Genomic DNA, 20007 nt, shown 5'->3' with positions numbered 1-20007 from the left:
CGTTCTTTATCTGCCCGGGATAAGGGCTGCTTCCAGCCCATCACCTATGCCCCCCCACGCTGAGCTCCCATCGCACACATGGACAGCCACTCACCAAAACCAGCCAGCTTTCCTGCCTGCTGTGGGGCACGTGTTTCAGTGAACAACTTTTTTTTTTCTTTCAAAAACGCACATTTTTGGCAAGTTTCATAGAGTTTGATATTTAAGTTGGGAATGTGTGAGTGCATGTGCATGTGTGTGTTTGTGTGTGTGTGAGCGAGAGAGAGAAACTCCCCAGGCAGGACCCGACAGTAATATTGCTATATCTCTACCACGCCACTGACGCAGTGACGTGGAATATTATCCAGGAACTGTTGTCCTCACTTGTGTTGATAGTGTGTGACAGAGAACAGAACGAGTGATATCTTCACTCTTCTCTGGGGGCCAGTCTACTGCTCCTCACGTGTGGGTAGTGATGCGGTGATGATTTTAACGTTATTATTTCCCTCTTGGGTCTTGGGTGTGTATAATCTGAAGATTAGTGAGCATGCCAAGTGTGTGTTTAAGGCTGAGCCTCATGAACACGTCTTAAATCTCACCTCTTTCCTCTCAGACGCAGGAGTTCAGCTAACAGCCAAAACAACAACTAGCAAGCTAATAGTTATATTATGATTTAATAATTAAAATGGTTAATAAGCTAAAATACTGATTCACAGGCTAAAGTCACATGGAAACCGGCACATTTAACATTTCTGGTGTTGTATAACCATAACCCTGATGAATCTGGAAGCACATGTTTTAGGAGGCCTACAAGGGAACATTTACTCAGTAAATAACCACTTATATCAATGCAAAAACTAATTTACTTTATTTCAATTAAATCCTAAAACTTATGTTTATACTCATTACTATTTGATAATTTAATAATTGATCATAATTATTTTAAGAATATTTAAAAAAATAATAACTTTACACATGCCCAGCTAGAATGGCTTTAAGAGACCCCATGGATCCCTTGAGCCCAAAATGACACTAGCTACCTCAGAGAAGAGGTCACTGGCCCTGTGTGTGTGTGTGTGTGTGTGTGTGTGTGTGTGTGTGTGTGAGAGAGAGTGTGCGTGTGTGTGTGTGTGTGTGTGAGTGTGTGAGAGTGTGTGTGTGTGTGTGTGTGTGAGAGAGAGAGGGTGTGTGTGTGTGTGTGTGTGTGTGTGAGTGTGTGTGTGAGCTCCTGCAGACCCAACTGAAGCCTCCCATTGAGAGCTACTGTTCCTTTTATTGCAGATGTGTTTTTTGTTTGGTTAGCAGCCTGTGAGAGTTTGATGTTTTTATTACCTCTCACGGGCCATACATCAGCGGAATGGAGAGAGGGGGAGAGAGAGAGAGAGAGAGAGAGAGAGAGGGAGAGAGTGAGCGCGAGAGGCAGGCCACCCAGCTGATACCCCGTCGCTACACATCACACAAAAACACTGCTGTGGGAAGCGCTCACAGCGGCTGTCTGGACGTCACACTGCGCTGCACTTGTGGGTAATTTAAAAGCCCCTACTGACTCCTTTCCACAGTTCCCTCGGCCTCCCCTCCAAGAACCGCCCTTTAAATCAAACCCTTTCCCCTCAGTGTGAGCTAAAGTAAACCGAGAAGCCCATTCTGCTCCTATGTTCAGAGATCCTGAATAAATGCTTTCGCAGTATCACTGCTGCTACTTTTTTTTTCTTTGCTTGCTAGAAATAATATGAGAGGATTTGTGAATATTTGTAAGCCGTCCATTCAAGTGTAGAAGGCGTTGGAAAGAACAACAACTGTCTCCTCAGTGCGGCTAAAAAAAAAAACACTGATTCTTCAGCACTACTGTGAAATATTGGCTCCTAAACTCCCAAAAGAAGCGCCAGGAAGCACAGCTAACGAACCACAAACCTTCAGACGCACAACGTGTTACGCAACATGTGCCTAGCATGAGGGCTAATTGTGATGTTAGCAAGGAGGGCAGGCAGGGGAGAGGTCATCTCTGATCACGAGTGGAATGTGGTATGACGTTACGATGCAGGAGGCATGAACACTGTGACGTCACAAACCCGTCGGGGCAGAACACTACTTTGTTACCAGCAAGAATTTATGACTCACATGATCTAATATTTTTCCAGTGTGTATGAAAACGCAGCCATGTAGCTGTGTGTGTGTGTGATAACCTGCAGACTCCGTTGGCTGTCAAGTGTCCAGGAGGAGAGTGCATTGTCTGAGGATCCCGAGATGCCTTTTCCCCTTCCTGTGTCAAAGTCCAGACACATGACAGGCTCAGTATGGGCCTTCAGGCAGCTGATTGGACGCCTAAGAGAGACATCCCACACGACAAGGGTGCCGTCTTCATACCCTGCAGTCAGCAGAGGACCCGTGTCTGCCTGGGGGGGGGGGGGGGGGGGGGGGGGGATGGGGGGGGGCATTTAGTCTTCATTTCCAGCAGTGATATCCATTCAATATCAGTATTATTTTCTACATCAAGTATAAGTGGGTATGTCAGGATTACAGTACTGAAGATGGCTATAGCAGTGTAATGCACTAGTGTTACAGCTGGATTGATGCATTTATCAGTGGCTTCCATCAGTGCTGTTGCACAATCTGTCTACAACCATATTTGTTAATTACAACAAATAGAAGTCTATAGCAGTGAGGTGTATCTGTAATTATAGTAAAGAGAAGTCTGTCTATGTGTAATTATAGCAGTGAGGTGCATCTGTAATTATAGTAAAGAGAAGTATGTGTATGTATAATTATAGCAGTGAGGTGTACCTGTAATTATAGTAAAGAGAAGTCTGTCTATGTGTAATTATAGCAGTGAGGTGCATCTGTAATTATAGTAAAGAGAAGTATGTGTATGTATAATTATAGCAGTGAGGTGTACCTGTAATTATAGTAAAGAGAAGTCTGTGCATGTATAATTATAGCAGTGAGGTGTATCTGTAATTATAGTAAAGAGAAATCTGTGTATGTATAATTATAGCAGTGAGGGGTATCTGTAATTATAGTAAAGAGAAGTCTGTGTATGTATAATTATAGCAGTGAGGGGTATCTGTAATTATAGTAAAGAGAAGTCTGTGTATGTATAATTATAGCAGTGAGGTGTATCTGTAATTACAGTAAAGGGAAGTCTGTCTATGTGTAATTATAGCAGTGAGGTGCATCTGTAATTACAGTAAAGAGAAGTCTGCGTATGTATAATTATAGCAGTGAGGGGTATCTGTAATTACAGTAAAGAGAAGTCTGCGTATGTATAATTATAGCAGTGAGGTGTATCTGTAATTACAGTAAAGAGAAGTCTGCGTATGTATAATTATAGCAGTGAGGTGTATCTGTAATTACAGTAAAGAGAAGTCTGTGTATGTATAATTATAGCAGTGAGGTGTATCTGTAATTACAGTAAAGAGAAGTCTGCGTATGTATAATTATAGCAGTGAGGTGTATCTGTAATTACAGTAAAGAGAAGTCTGCGTATGTATAATTATAGCAGTGAGGTGTATCTGTAAGTATAGTAAAGAGAAGTCTGCGTATGTATAATTATAGCAGTGAGGTGTATCTGTAATTATAGTAAAGAGAAGTCTGCGTATGTATAATTATAGCAGTGAGGTGTATCTGTAATTATAGTAAAGAGAAGTCTGCGTATGTATAATTATAGCAGTGAGGTGTATCTGTAATTATAGTAAAGAGAAGTCTGCGTATGTATAATTATAGCAGTGAGGTGTATCTGTAATTACAGTAAAGGGAAGTCTGCGTATGTATAATTATAGCAGTGAGGTGTATCTGTAATTATAGTAAAGAGAAGTCTGCGTATGTATAATTATAGCAGTGAGGTGTATCTGTAATTATAGTAAAGAGAAGTCTGCGTATGTATAATTATAGCAGTGAGGTGTATCTGTAAGTATAGTAAAGAGAAGTCTGCGTATGTATAATTATAGCAGTGAGGTGTATCTGTAATTATAGTAAAGAGAAGTCTGTGTATGTATAATTATAGCAGTGAGGTGTATTGGTGTATCTGGCTGCTAGAGATCACAACAGGCACAACGTTTTTCATCTGTGCTGGTGTGCTGTCAGTCTACTGAAGCCCTGATCACATGACTCCATGCATAAACACAAGTTTATGCATACCAGCACGCGCGTGTGCACACACGCACGCACACACACACACACACACACACACACACACACACACACACACACACACACACACACACTCTAATACTTCACAATAACATGTTGTTACATACATACCATATATCACCACTGGTCCAAAATAACCATCTTGTGTGTGTGTGTGTGTGTGTGTGTGTGTGTGTGTGTGTGTGTATATATATCTTTGAATAAGCACATGCTTGGCAGTTATGTCAGGACAGCAGTGATTTGGGAGATTTAAAACCTTTCTGACTCGTCTCTCTTGCCCTACAGAGTGTCACTGATCATTTGTTTATGCACATGTCCACTGATACCATCACCACCACCAACACTTCCACCCCATAAAGGAAAAGAACAAAGTTCTGGAGAAGGTCACTTCTCCCTCAGGTTCAGTGCTGTTGAATTTAGTGTGGACATCCCGTGTACGACAGGATAGAAGCTCCTCCCCCTGAACAGAACACTGGACTCCATCAGAAGCCTCTCCCCCTGCCAAACAGAACAGTGGATTCCATCAGAAGCCCCTCCCCCTGTAACACAGAACTCTGGATTCCATCAGAAGCCCCTCCCCCTGTAACACAGAACTCTGGATTGGGAGAAAGTAGATCTGTAACACAGGACACAGGAGACAGGTTTTTCACCCAAACGACTGCGTGCAGCAAAAACAGCATACAACTACTTAATTAAAACACTTATTTTCCTTTCCTCATATTTCAGTAGTTCAGGTCTCTTAAACATATAAGCATGTCTGGGTCTGCATGCTTCCAGTGCTCCAGAAGTAAATCTTATGTGCAATGTCTGTACATATATTGCAACCTTAATGTGTGTGACAGCACAGGATTTAAAATACACTAAAACACACACACACACACACCTTCTCCTACACTGTCATAGCCTTTTCAAACCCCCCCATCTCACCATCTCACACACCCTCTGCAGATAGCCTCACACACCCTCTGCAGATAGCCTCTGTGACCTCTGCTCGAGCCTGTCCCGGCTGCTGCCAGGATATCCGAGATGCAGAGGACGCTCTATCCCTCGCTCACGCAGGACAGCTCTGTGTAGCAGGTCCCCCATAAATCAGCGGAGCGGATAAAAACGTAGAGAGAGAGAGCGCTGATAAAAGCACGCGGGGCCATGGCTTCTGTCTGCTTGGAAGATTTATGGCGCACGCACACATGTATGCACCCACGCTTACACAGACACACACACACACGCATGCACACGCAAACACAGACACACGCACGCACAGACACACACATATTCACTTCCATTAGCACACGCACTAATACTGCACCAACACTGCACCAATACTGCACACCAATTCTGCACCAATATAACACCAATACTGCACTGTTCTGCACACACATTCCTGCCTCACAAAGGCGGATCATTCGGCTGCCAAGCCACATGATGGACAACTACAAGCTCCGCCCACTGCATTTGCAAACTCCCATCCTGCTGAACCGCATGGCGTAGTGTACCACTCAGTACTTCCAGTAAAAGCGCCGCAGAGAGATTACCATCCCAGTCTCTGGGTTGCACCACGAGACGTACGACTGCTGTGGAGCACCCTTGTTAGACGCTCCAGGTTTTCCTTGAGCCCGCTGGCTTAGAACAGACTGATCTACAAATCATCTGTATTTAGGCAGCAGCAGTGTACCCACCATTAGCCAAGCTGGCAATGAAAAATCCCTTCCACATGTGCAAGGGCCAAAAATGTGGCGTTTCACTTCTCTCTGTTCCCCTCTCTCTCTCTCTCTCTCTGGAAGGTCATTCTCTCTTCCTCTCTCTTCCTCCCTCTCTCTCATTCTCTCAGGGAACAGTTCACGCCCCCCCCCCCCCCCCCCGATGGTTAAACAAATTATAGACAGAATCACGAATTCCGTATAAACATATCCCTAGCAGGCCGCGTTACACTGACACAAAAAAACAAAACAAGTGGAAGTCAATCGGCGAGCCTCACAGACAGTTGTTAAGTGTTTGTGTCTGCTGCCCTTTGCCTCATGCTCTTCAGCTAAGTGTAGGAGCACCCTGATTGATGATGTCACAGGTCAGAGGCCACGAAACCCCGGGTAGACACCTAATTCATTATATCCTCCATGGCCGGGCCTGTTGGAGAGCTCTCGAGTGGGATTACGGCAGGAGCTGGAGGCAAAGATGCATCATCCCAACAGCTGTTTCAGAACCCTTCTGTGGAGAAGGAGCAGAGAGGGGGAAGGGAAGAGAGGAGGAGGATAGGGGAGGAGAGGAGAGGAGGAGAAAGTGCGTGTGTGTGACGCAGACGTTCCAGGAGCTGAGCGATCAGGAACCAAGTGCAAGAAAGAAAAGCAGAGAGAAGGGGGGTGGGGGGTCAGCACACCACTGGCTGAGCTCAAGTTGAGCGACAAGCCACTGATCTGAGGTCAGCGTCCGCGGGGTGAGGGGAGGCCGAGCAACAGGGAGCACGGGTCAGTGGAGGGAGCTGGGCGGAGCGGCTGAGGCCAGGATGAGGAGCAGAAGACGTGCTACACTGAGACTTAACGATGAGCGACATGAGAGAAGATGATGGTTTTAGGGGGCAGAATCTCCAGTGGAGGGACAGGTCACCTCCTTTGAGTCTCCTTCACAGCGAGTGTGTGTCCCCATCACCACCACCATAGAACTGCGGCCTGGGGCTCAAAAAGATGTTTGATAATAATGCGTATTGTTAAAAGGGGTAAATAAAAAAAGTCACACGGCAACAACCATCTCTACGGTTCTGTAATCAAAGATCGAGGACAGGACAGCTGGGGGTATTCAGAGGAAAGGACGGGAGTTCTGGTGTTCCAGACCCCGAGTGGTAGACATGGGCCATGCGCACAGAACCCATCCGTGAACGGCTGGGGGTGGGGTGATGTCATGGTTTCACCAGGCTCAACACGTGATGAGTTGAAAGAGATGGCTGTCTATAGGATCACTGCCTACTCAGTGACACTTCACTGTCTACTGATTCCCCCACGCTGACACACACACACAACCACACACCCAGTCACACATAAATACACACATGCATACACACACCCCAGCATCTCAGAGCCCACGCAGCCATACAGTAGCACAGTAACCCTTCAACCAATCAGAGAGCAGCACTGAGGAAAAGCAGAAACATGAAAAGTAGCCACGCCTCCCCCGGGAGAAGAAGTTATACAACACGATGTGAAACCCCATCCAATCAGGCCTGCCCAAAGATATTGAAAATACCACATCCAATCTGCTTTCAGCATGATGGAGAGAAGGTTCAAAGGTGTGTGTGTGTGTGTGTGTGTGTGTGTGTGTGTGTGTGTATTTATATGTCTGTGTGTGAGTGAATGAGTGTGTGTGTGTGTGTGTTTGTATGTGTGTATGACTGAGTGTGTGCTTGTGTGTGTGTGTGTGTGTGTGTGTGTTTATCTCTCCACCCCATCAGCACTAAGTCTGACAAACGTGACATAATTAGGAGGTGAACCTGTAGCATTCATAAAGACTTCCTGGTCCTGTTGTCCAGCACAACATTGGTGGTTAAAAAAAGAAGGCCAGAATGGCACGGAATGGACGAACACGGCCTGAGGAATTGTGTGGCCCTACAGTGACCCTACAATACGTCCCCCAAACCTCCACCTCCACCTCCTACCATATCATCTACACCTCCACCTCCTATGACATCATCTCCACCTCCACCTCCTACCATATCATGCAAACCTCCATCTCCTACCATATCATCCACACCTCCAACTTCTACATCCTCCAAACCTCCACCTCCCACCATATCATGCAAACCTCCATCTCCCACCATATCATCCACACCTCCACCTCCTACCGACATCTCCTACCATACCATCCACAACTCCAACTTCTACATCTTCCAAACCTCCACCTCCATCTCCCACCATATCATCCACACCTCCACTTCCTACGACATCATCTCCACCTCCACCGACATCTCCTACCAGATCATCTCCACCTCCACCGACATCATCTCCACCTCCACCGACATCATCTCCACCTCCACCGACATCATCTCTACCTCCACCGACACCTCCTACCATACCATCCACACCTCCAACTTCTACATCCTCCAAACCTCCATCTCCATCTCCCACCATATCATCTACACCTCCACCTCCTACGACATCATCTCCACCTCCACCTCCTACCATATCATCTCCACCTCCACCGACATCTGCTACCATATCATCTACACCTCCACCTCATACCATATCATCTCCACCTCCTTCCATATCATCTCCACCTCCTACCATATCATCTACACCTCAACCTACATCTCCCACCATATCATCCACCTCCACCTCCATCTATTACATCCTCCACACCTCCACCTCCATCCTGTACCACACCCTAACCTCCACTTGCCTTCACCACCAACCCCTGCCAGTGCCTCCACAGTCCACCTCCACCTCCTACCACCTCCACAGCTCTACCTGCCATCCGACACGGCAACCTCCAAACCTCCCCATTCTTACCACCCCACCACATGTGAGCAGCTCCACGGGAACAATATGGGCGACTCAGAAAGAAGGCGACTATAATAACAGAAGAAGCTTTTAATGTTGGTGCTCTTGGCCGCGGCCCCATACAGCCTCCAGCCAAACACAACCCCAGCACGGAGTCTGCCTCGCTCTGCCAGCGAGGCTGACCTTCCCAATGACCCCACGGTCTCAGCAGGAGCACAAAAGCTATAAATATTACAAAAAGACATTAACTAAGCAGAAAAATAATTACAGGCCTTTATTAGCAGGGAGGCGCGTGCGTGCACGCACGCACGCACGCACACACACACACACACACACGTAAGTCTTGGAAGCGGTACCAAGTTGATGGTAGATATATGTGTGAGACTCGCCGTGGCTGTACGTGCTGTAATTACACCCATGGGGGGAGGGGGATGGTATGGAATCAGGGAACAGCCAAACCCAAAAGCGTGTTGTAAATCAGCCGCAGGCTGCTACTCAACCCCCCGTGCTCACCCATCCGCCTTGGTGCTCACACGCAACCAAACCGGACTAGAGGACTGGCAGATAGGATGAATGAAGGACAGGAGGACAGGGTTTCTAAGTGTTAAAGAACCACCCGGACTGACTTTCTCAAACGTACAAACTAACCATCCGGACCCCTTTTGGATTCAGATCATTTTGACTTCACTGTGGAATTTAAGTGCGAATCTCTCAGTGATATCAAGAAACTCCACTGCACTTATGTTTTTATGTATTTTAACAACTTTTTTTGTCCATAAAAACAATTTTTTTTGGGAGTAACACAAAACCTTTGTAAAAAAAAAAATGGGGCTATTGCAGCAAGATATGCAAACAATGCTCAAATGAGTATTCAAATGAGTATTCAAATTAGTATTGAAATCAGAATGACTAAAATTAGTCCCAAATTCAGCCAACCCTTTAAACTGTTTTATATATACGTGTGTGTGTGTGTGTGTGTGTGTGTGTGTGTGTGTGTGTGCGTGTGCGTACGCATTTGTGATCCTGATCCAGGTGATATCCAGGTGATCTTACCTGCCACATCTTCATGCACATGAGCATGCCCCGTTTGGCATCTGGGGTCAAGGAGCAGAGGGTGGTCAGGCTGCCCAGGTCTACCACCTTCACCTGTGGGAGGAGAGTGGAGTCAGAAGGAACCTCCCAGCCCAATATGCGCAATGTTTCCTACATCTACACACACAAACTCAGCTGATCTGAACTGTTTCCAAGGCGACCCAAGTTCACACACCCTTCAGCACACAGACGGTACCTGGCAACCTTCCCAGAAGCTGCGAGATTTCCACAAATCTCAGATCAACACAGACCTGCTCTCAGTTTACAAAACAAACAGTTGCAAATTCTAGGAGGCCTGCCGCTGTTTTGGGTCATAACGGAGGGATCTACACGCACGCTAAACATCTTTAAAACACTTTAATCCTGTTTAATCCTTCTAACAGTGGAGTCTAATGAGGCTGTTTGTGGTGGCGAGAGCCACGCTGGAACACATCGGGTGGCATCCGCTCTGGCACTGTGGGATCAGGGGGGTGCCGTGTGCCAGGTGCCAGGTGCCACACCTGTTTGTGTTCCAGCACTGTGGCTGGGAACAGCTGTGTGGTCGGCAGAAGCTTCCCTGTTTCAAGTCGAGACTTGACTCGGGTCGACTGCAACCAGACGAGAACGACACCAGGACTCAGCTGGGGGAGGGATAAGCCTTCTTCCTGCACAGCTATGTAACGACAGTCATTAGTCTACCGCCCTTAAGCCAACGCATAAAACTCTCAACTTATCGTTTACAGTCGGCCTAAACATAGCCATGATTCCTGTTTGTGTGTGTGTGTGTGTGGGTACACGTAGACATACAAGCCCAAATCACACATGCACGTACACACATACACATGTATGCACGGATACAAGCACACATGCGCGTGCGCACACTCTCTCTCTCTCTCTCTCTCTCTCTCTCTCTCTTCCCTTCAACCTGCACACGGTCTGATTAGAATCACAAACCATAATGAAACCAGTGACGGAAGTGACTGTGACAACTATCATTAGTCTAATGTCCTTACACCAGCGGAAAAAACTCAATCGACTTAATCGTTTACAGTCGGCCTAGATACAACCATGGGTCCTTCTTAGATTTACAGGCCAACTGCCTACACACACACACACATACATACACAAACACAAACAAACAACCAAAACACACACACACACTTCCCTTTAACTGGCACACAGTCTAATTAGAATGACAAACCATAATGACACCAGTGACAGAAGGCTGTAGGCTAGAGCTCCAGGTTCTGGACTGATTGCGAGGGTTGCCATGATGACCGAGATCCATCCTCGTTAAGAGCTTAATTAAATGGCTCTTGTTAAGAGCCAATTCGTATTTTAACAGGGAACCACATCTGGGACCATGCGTCCAACTCTCTACTGCACACAGAGAGAGCGTTAACAGCTCAGGTGACAGAGGGCGCGACTGGGAAGTAGACGGGGAATTGGAAAGGAAGGCAGAGAGAGACGCAGACAGACAGCAGTACTCAGGTTGAGGGGTCAGTATTTCTTATTTTTAATGGGCAGTGCGCTGGCCCTCACCTGCTCACTCTCTCTTGCTATGCTCTTCATTGTCTATACATTGCTTTCTTTCTCTTTTTTTCACTTTCTCTATGTACTTTTCCTCCTCTCTTGATGTCTTTCTCTCTGTGTGTTTCTGAGTGGCATGTCTGACGTCACTGTTTCAGTATTGGTGTTGCCAAAATAAATGCCAAAAAACCCTAATAAAAAAACATAATGCAGGCAGATTTATAAATCATATTTGCTGCCGATAGACTGACCAGATTAATTCTCCAAGTTCGCCACATGAAAGGCTCAGACATGCAGGAGGAAGCTGACAGCAACGACCCATCATGCCTTGCAGCATTGTTTCCGTCTGGCTTACACATATATATACACAAAGTCGTTACTTTGGGTCTAGGAGTAATTCCATGAACTCTGCTGTTAGATTAGAACAGGTCCTGGCTTTCTAGGATTAGGTCCATGGAACTAGGCTGGAACAGATCCTGGCTTTCTGTATGCAGGAGAGGTAAGTATTCTTAGTTATAGGGCACCAGAAAGATGTAGACAAATGTTACTGTTACCTGAAAAAAGAGGTAGGGTTTTGATAATGTTTGAAACCACACCCCAATTTTGTTTAGTACATCTTTCTGGCACAACTGTGGAATTAGCCCCTCCCACATTCCCCTCCTCCTCTGTCCCAAAGTTTGACCACGCCCCCCCCCCTTACCTCCTCCGTGGTTTCTCCTGGGATTGCGAGCAGTGTTGTGCTTATGTCGGCCTCCAGCTGAGAGCACTGACAGAACCCAACACTGCCCGTGTGGAGAGTGTGTGTTACTGTGCTGCGACCCTCACACAAATCCCACACACACACTCGCATGTCCCGACCCTGACTGAAACACACACACACACACACAAAGAAACCACAATCATCCCCTTACTTAAGTACAGTATTTGCATGTATTCAAAAGACCAACAGTGGAATAACATTGTGCCATGTCCAGTTTTGGCAGAAGTGGGTAAGGGTGTGTTCCCACCTGAGGAGGGTGTCACTGGAGGGAAGGGTGCTGACCCAGATGACCGAGGCGCCGTGATGACCGTCTAGAACACGCTCTGTTCTCCGTGTGTTCAGATTCCACACGTCAACGGAACCTTTCTCCAACCTGTTGCAAGCGCACAACGCCAAGAGTTTTTAGCTGGAAAACTGTTACGCCAAGCAGAAAAACTGAGAAGTACAATAAATACTTTAAATAATGCAATCAATAAATGCAAACAAATCTGCAAACTTGTTCATAGTTCTAAAAAATAGCCACTCATACATAAAATAATTAAATTAATATTTTGTAAATAATTCAGACTTGACATGATCAGGTCTGTAAAGATCAAGCGTGTATTTAAGCGCTAACTTGTGTGTTTTATTGTGCTACTGACTGGTGAACCCTTCACAATATCCAAAAACAGAATCACAATATTATCTTTTCGCCCTTACCACGGTCATCTGTGTACCACAGAGATTAACACCTACACTGTTAATAAAGGTCACACACATTCACGTAGGAGTTGGTTCAGTGATTGGCAGGTGCTCACCCCGAGTACAGTAAAGGAGGTCCCGGGCCACTACACTGGAAGTGGAGCGCGTTGATGGGCGCTGCCGAGCCCCTGAGAGTGAACACTGGGTCTGGAGGAGGGGGCGCCTTAGCCATCACCACCTCTCCGTAGACCACCTAAACAAAAACGCCAGAACATTATAGACCAGGTACAAGCTACTCTGAGCCCTCTACTACAATAAACACACGGTCTGCAGCAGACTGATGTGTGCTCGCCCGTGAGGAGGGTTGAGTTACGGTTCACCCTCCTGAGTGACATTAAGGTCGCCCGGTCTGATTTACGAGTCTACCGGTGGGCACGCCTTTCAGCACGAGCGCGTTGGGTGCACGTCCTCCGCGTGACTCCGCACCCCTTATGGAAATTCTGCTCCACTAATTGGACCTCCATTAACGCGCCTTTGACGAGTCGTTGCATTAGTCTTCATCTGCGCTTACATAAACAAACTACGGTGGTTTAGCGTTTTAAATCGCCATTTCCTCTGCAGAAGAAAATGTATTCTGATTGCTAATCATTTAAGAATTTTAAACAGAACGGTCTTAGTGCCCGAGGACCGACTCGTCAAAACTATAAATCAAAAATCAAGCCCATAGGTATTTGTGAAGGAAGAGAAGCAAACGAGTTCGTCTTTTTCTTCTTCATTATAATAGCGCTTACCCAATATGTCATGAATCACAGCGCCAGACAGCTTAATTACTGTAAACAGGCCGAGACTCTGCCTTTTGGAACTTTTCTTTCTGTCTTTGTCTTTTTTGTGACTAGCGGCAGGTTTTAAAGTGTGTGAGCATGCGGGCGTTTCAACGCGTCTGCGGAGGGTGGGGGCAGAAGAACGCGCCCGTACTCACCAAGGCAGGCGGAACCCACGCGTCAACGTCAAATCATGCTAAAAACGTATCATAACGACTCCTACGACCAGCATGCAACACACACACACGTGATAAAAAAAAGAAATGGGGAAAAAACAACAACAGAAAACTGTCTCTCTTTCAGTGGCGCCCAATATATCAGAGAAGCAGAGATTTCAGATACGAATCAGCGAAGTTAATGAAGATTCCTCTCGCGGAGTCTTATTTTCCGATCACCCTTGCCCCGTCCCTGAAAGGAGAGCCGCAGGTATTTCACAAGGGTTCATTTCGGAAGGTTAGTGGTTAAATTGTGCGTGTTAACCTGCCAAGCGGAACCTGGTCTCTGCCCTACCTTCGTAATTAAGAGCCGATCCTCCCGTAGCGTCTTATACCAAAACCGCCTCACAATGGGGACAGTCACCAGACACCCGACACTACCACTGTGGCCCCCCCCCCAAAAAATAGGTCAAGACCACTGGGGCGGGTTTGTGCGGTATGTGGGACTAGAAGCCATGACTATCATCCTTCCAGCCAGGCCGCACAGGAGCCAGACAGAACCTACTGGGTTTGAAATTAAATCCTCTTTACAAAGAGCAGGCCACAGGTTAACTGTCTATAACACCGTATCACTCGCTGTACAGCCTGGATGGCAGAGGCACGTTTGCTTTGGCTGTGCCACAGCTGGACTGATTTGAAATGCCCCTGAGATTTTGCATCAGAAAAAAAGAAAAAAATGTTTGGCGACAGGTGTGGCAGTTCTTTGGGATTCTGTGTCTACTTTTCCCTGTATCCAGAATCCATTTATGGAGTGTTGTGGGCAGAGGAGCGAGTGTGTGTGTGTGTGTGCGTGCACGCGCCTGTGTTTTAGGATTTGGGATCCACTGATGTGCAGTGATGGAACAGATTGCAGTCCTCACGCAAAATGAAGACGTACAAGATAACAAACAAACTTCCAGATCAGCATTCCTGATTTAAGATGACTGATATTTGTGTGCATAGAGCAGGAAAGTCCAGATCCAGCCGCTCACTAGTAGCTGCAGATTGAAATCTTTACTGCATTGCTAACACTTTTTTTTGCTCATGATTCCGATTATTCTAAACACTTTACTGAAGGACAACATCTAGAAGGTTGCAGCTTCTGCTGATTCAGCACATCTGATTCATATTCAGCACAAGTGATTCAGATTCAGCACACCTGATTCAGTTTCTAACAAGCCTGAGAAGCTGCGTCTGAGTTCGGCGTGTTAAGACCTCAGGAGATGTATGAACGATGTTTAACACAAGAGGCTTTAGGAATCCACGGAGGAGGTGCAGAACTCGCCAACACGCTCCACTGAGGAAGTCTTGCTCAAAGCACTAAACAAGTGTACTGACTGGCAAAAGCAGGACAACTCTGGGTATTAATTACATCAGCTTGGTGTTTAATTACAGGGTATTAATTATATCAGCTTGGTGTTTAATTACAGGGTATTAATAATATCAAATCAGTGTTTAATTAATTACATCAGATCAGTGTTTAATTACGAGCCTATTAATTATATAAGCCTGGTGTTTTGATGCTCATTGGTCTGTTTGGAGATGGTTGCCACCAGAACAGATTCACTCCGCCCCCATTCGTGATTAAATAGGGCAGTGGTATCTCAGTGGTTAAGGTAGTTGACTTACAATCAGAAGGTTGCCAGTTCAAATCCCACCACTACCGGGCCCCTGAGCAAGACCCTTAACCCCAAATTACTCAAGTTGTATTCACTCATAATTCTAAGTTGCTTTGGATAAAACTTTCAGATAAATGTAAATCATTGCAGTGGATGGAAAAAAAGAATAGTAACAGATCTTAGACTTCTCTTACACGTGAGTTTGCATTTATCAGGTGTTTCTGTTATTTTCTAATTTGTTTACTTTGTTTTCTAAATAGATTTCAATGAACCAGTTTTAGCTGGACTGCAGTTCTGGAGTTCACGTGGCAGATGCGTTCAGTGGGAAGAAGTTTGGAAAACACTGGACTACAGCCACAATAGTGCACTTGGGATAATCGACCCCTACACCAGCAACAGCCAACCAACCCGTGAACCGAAACACAGACCCGTGACAAGCCGTCGCTCACCGACCAGCTGCAAATCTCTCCAACTGTCCACCAAAACGTGAAGAGGGCAAACATACGAGTGACTGCAGAAGGAAGAGACAAGGCCACTCATCACAGGCCAGCTAAACCCTCACGTATGACTGAGTCTACCGGAGAGCAGCTCAGCGACTCACGCCCATCACATGCTAGACGCAGGTGACCACACTCAGACACTGAAACCATGTCGCTGTCACATTTAGAAAGACATATTAACATGCATCGAATATGGAAAAATATACACATATGAAATGAGAACACACAATTTATCAATAAAATATCAATAATCTGCAATTGCCCAATGCACTGACTCTTGGTGTTCCCACAGGACAGACACAGGTTAATCCAACTCCACTCTCCTCTCACCAGCCCTTCTGATGGCAGGACGGAGGGATGGCTGAGAGTGAGGGAGAGAATGAGAAGAAAGAAGGAAAAAAAGAGAGAGGTTGAGGTTTTCTCCTCTCCCTGCAACAGATAAGACAGCTCCAGTAACCCGACTCCAAGGCGGTGGATAAAGCCAGTTTGTCTCCTCTTGGCTCTTCTGTCAACACCTGCTGGGTAATTAGGCCCTAATTATGAGAGTTTTCTCTTCCCCTGTATGTTATTAAATAAGGAGCAGGCTGTCCAGCCAGAGATCTCTCAACGCCCCGCAAGGGGCAGGCGACCTTCGGATCAAACAGAGCCACTATCTGCAGGCCCTGTGCTGAACCTTACAGCGGATCCGAGGGGGAAGTTCTAGGGAGGGAGCAGTCACTAACGTGGGCTTCAAAGATCAGGCACGGGCGGTCCGCATTCCTGCCCCTGCCGGTCAGAGTCGGGATGGGACGGAAGAAGGGGAGGCTGTCCCACCCGATCCTGTCCCGCCGCGTCCTGTCATTCATAAATAATCCGTGCAGATCCTGGAGATTAAGGAAAACGGCGCACGGCGAATCTCCCGCCGCACGTTACCACCTCGCCGCACATGTGAAAGGTGGAGGAACAACATGCCTTTGACACTGACCAAAAATAATAATAATAAAGGGATTCCTGTGAGTGATTAATCCTCCAGCAAATTTCGATCCATCGTGCGAATAAAAGGGTCAGAGGTCGCGGGCGAGAGAGCTGCATCATTCCTGGGCCGGCGTGGCGTTTCTACAGCTCACCCTCCCCTAATGAGATCATACCTCAGCTCACAAGCATTCTTTCATTCTTTCCTTTATCGAAACACTCTTATCTTTTCCCTCCCTCCCTCCCTTTCTTCACTGCATTTTCCAATACACTGGTGTGTGTGTGGGGGGGGGGGGGGCAGCAGAGGGAACCACTACTCATTAACCCCCCCCAGTTTACAAAAAAACCTAAAAAAAAAAAAACAGAAGAGGAAACAAACAAACTGGACGGAGCCACCGGTCCATTATAAAGTCCAGTTAAACAAACAAACCAGGAAGTGAGGTCTTCACACACCCTGTATTGTAAAGGAGTGTGGGAGGGCGACAAGGCCAGTATCTGGACTGGAAAAAAAACAGCTCTGGGGCAGATAGAGACCCAAGCCTGTCACAAGTGCCCCCACACCCCCGTCACTCTGAGCAACAGCAAGGGGAAGAGGCTGCATTGTTCCTGGCAACGGCGTCAGTGCAGTGCCAAGCCCAGCCAAGATAAGGGCTGAGTGCAAAGACCGGCTCTGAGAGTGACCGTACATGCGCGCGCGCGCGTGTGTGTGTTGACGGAGCACTTTGTCACTGCCTCCTGTTTTAAGGGGTCTTAGTGCCGATTGGTAACAAAGACAGCCACAGGTAGTGTGGTCTTATCTGTTAGCATTGTCAACCGTTTCCTTCCCCAGGTGTGTTCGGGGTTTCAAGAGGAGGAGACCGATGAGGACAGATGACTGTCCGCTCAGCTCTCAGACACACAAACACACACAGCGCTGATACAATCGCATTACACACTACAGATACTAGGCGTACACAGAAAGATAAAGGTGAGTGCTGAGTGACCTTTACAAATAATTTAGAGATTAAATCTAGTCATTTATTAAATCTATACAGCCTGAAACAGCACGAACACCACTTTTTAATATAGATACTTAACATATATACACTTTAGGAACTTCACAGTGCTACAAAGGACGTTTATATTGCAGGATGTACTTAAGAGAGAGAAAATAGTTCCACTGGTAATGTTTATTATTTCCCAGGAGCAATATTTGGGGTATTTGTCCATCTTAAGCCCGAATAACGTGGTGTTAAGGTAACTCGGCATGGGAGTCTCGCACTTGCGCGTTTTTAAACCTGCTGCTTTTTGTAGGGCGACCTGCGTTCTGCGCTCACGTGCCAGCGACCGTGCTCGGTGAACGGACGGACACACACACACACTAGAAGCGACGCCTTATTAACGCGTCTAAGGCTGAAAGTGCCCGACACTGAAGTGACGTCCGTTAGCCGAACGGTGTATAGATGAAACAACAGCAACCAAACAACCATCTTACAAAACACAAATATGATAAATATTAACGACCCGAAGCGGTGAAGCTGCGAGCACTCTACCTGAAGCTGGCGTGTGGGGTGTAAATATGCGACACTGACCGTGAAAAGCCCCCTCAGCAGTGGCGAGGTGTCCTCGGCGCTGCCTGTTTGTAATTGCCTCCCCGTCTCTCTATCGGCGCTGGAAAGTAGTTAAGCTTTTTTTTTTTTTTTTTTTTTTTTTTTTTTTTTTTTTTTTTTAAATCTAATTTTAACCAGTATAACAATTATATCCAAATGTTAAAGGTTTTTAAACATGACTCGCAGATTAAATAAAGTCGTCAAAGTGCAAAAAACCGAAGCACTAAAAAGTTAACAATGGTATAATTGAGGTTACCCTATACGTACATTATTACGTATAGAGTAACCTCATGCTTTATTACGTATCAAACATCATTACCTATGCTTAGAAACATTATTACGTATTATCTTGTGCCGACATAACGTTTTTTAAAAATGGTCTAGCACGTTTATAATTTTAAGCGCCCGTCAGTGGTGTTTCTGTTTTAAACGTCGTCTTCGCTGAAAGCAACAAAAGAGACGTGAACCTGCATGTGAGAAAGCAGGCAGGCCCATCATAAACAGACGAGTCTCTTATCCCGCCATTCTCTCCTCCTCTCTTTTTGTCTGAGGGGGGGGCTTAATCCTCAGCACACACAGTAGCCTTTCATAGCTACAGCCAGAGAGAGAAACCTTTATTTGTCCATTCCTATCATGGACAAAGTTTCAGGCGCAACCGGGTCTGGGCGAAAAAGATTAAATGAAACCAGAGTGTTTTAAACCGCTTTGGAGGCCAGTGGATTAGTTCGGCTGAGGGCTTCACTCTCTCTCTCTCTCTCACTCCACCTAAATTCACAGGTGTGGGTCGAGGGGGTGGTGTATTTTCAACCAACATAGCAGTGAAAAAGTCATTCACGTGCTTAGAAACATACAGACCAAGCATACGCACACCTTTTGGGTCTGGGAGCATGTTCAGAGTCCTGGATACCACCGTCTGAACTGTTTTCATAGTCCCGATATATATATATATATATATATATATATATATATATATATATATATATATATATATATATATATATATATAAATAAAAGTCCCCAGAGGTCAAAAGGGCAGTGGGAGGTAGCTGACTTGTCCAATTGTCAACATCCATAATGAAATAGACTGGTCCCACAGGTGTGTGATGGGATATGGGCTTCAACCCTGGTCAATTAGACCAGATGGATGAGTTAGGATGGTGATCTGGCCCATGGGGGTGGGGGGTGCCATCAGCCCGGTGTGGTCTGATGCCACAGACGGCACGACCATGAATTATTGGTGCCGTCTCTGCTTACCCACCTCCCGCTGGCCAAAGACGGGCAGTCTCTGTGGGCCCGGGGGGCACCGGGCTGTTGAGGGTGGAGGACAGGAATCCCTGGATTCACGCTTTATCTGCTTATCACACGCAGTAGGCCTCAAATTACAGCTCACCATCAAAAAAAGAAAAAAGGTATTGCAGTGCTCTTTTTAGAGTGGCTGTGATTAAAACTATCCCTTTATTTATTTTTTTCAAAAAACATTTTATGAGATTTAGCTGACGCTTTTATCCAATGCAACTTATGACTGAGTACAACTTGAGTAATTGAGGCTTAAGGGTGGAGCTTGAACTGACAACCTTCTGAATACCAGTCCAGTACCTTCACCAGTGAGACACCACTGCCCCAGCCTTTCCATGTATGAGTTACTGCCGTGGAAGTTTCCACCAGCCTGCGCCGGTTGTCAGGGG

At 46.2% G+C, this 20007-nt stretch overlaps 1 protein-coding gene across 9 annotated transcripts in view; it reads right to left on the bottom strand.

Moving 5' to 3' along the window:
- The window catches only part of gnb1l (guanine nucleotide binding protein (G protein), beta polypeptide 1-like), a 66234-nt gene extending 47907 nt beyond the window's left edge, over nt 1-18327 (bottom strand). For 4 of the 9 annotated variants that reach the window (XM_035529753.1, XM_035529748.1, XM_035529755.1 and 1 more), the window contains exons 1-6: nt 18266-18326; nt 12765-12901; nt 12215-12340; nt 11908-12070; nt 9660-9752; nt 2163-2372 (exon numbers count right to left, since the gene is read on the bottom strand). In XM_035529753.1, coding sequence (XP_035385646.1) covers nt 2163-2372; nt 9660-9752; nt 11908-12070; nt 12215-12340; nt 12765-12880 — 708 coding nt within the window. In that variant the 5' untranslated portion in view covers nt 12881-12901; nt 18266-18326. Of the gene's footprint in view, nt 1-2162; nt 2373-9659; nt 9753-11907; nt 12071-12214; nt 12341-12764; nt 12902-13979; nt 14010-18265 lie in introns of those variants that run through there. The other 5 variants (XM_035529751.1, XM_035529752.1, XM_035529750.1 and 2 more) reach the window with 4 other exon arrangements.
- Nucleotides 18328-20007: the final 1680 nt, after the last annotated feature.

Source organism: Electrophorus electricus, chromosome 9 (genome assembly GCF_013358815.1).
Source record: "Electrophorus electricus isolate fEleEle1 chromosome 9, fEleEle1.pri, whole genome shotgun sequence".
In the NCBI taxonomy this organism is placed as follows: Eukaryota; Metazoa; Chordata; class Actinopteri; order Gymnotiformes; family Gymnotidae; genus Electrophorus; species Electrophorus electricus.
Note: the sequence above shows the minus strand (reverse complement) of the source record. Positions and strands in the feature narration are given on the sequence as shown.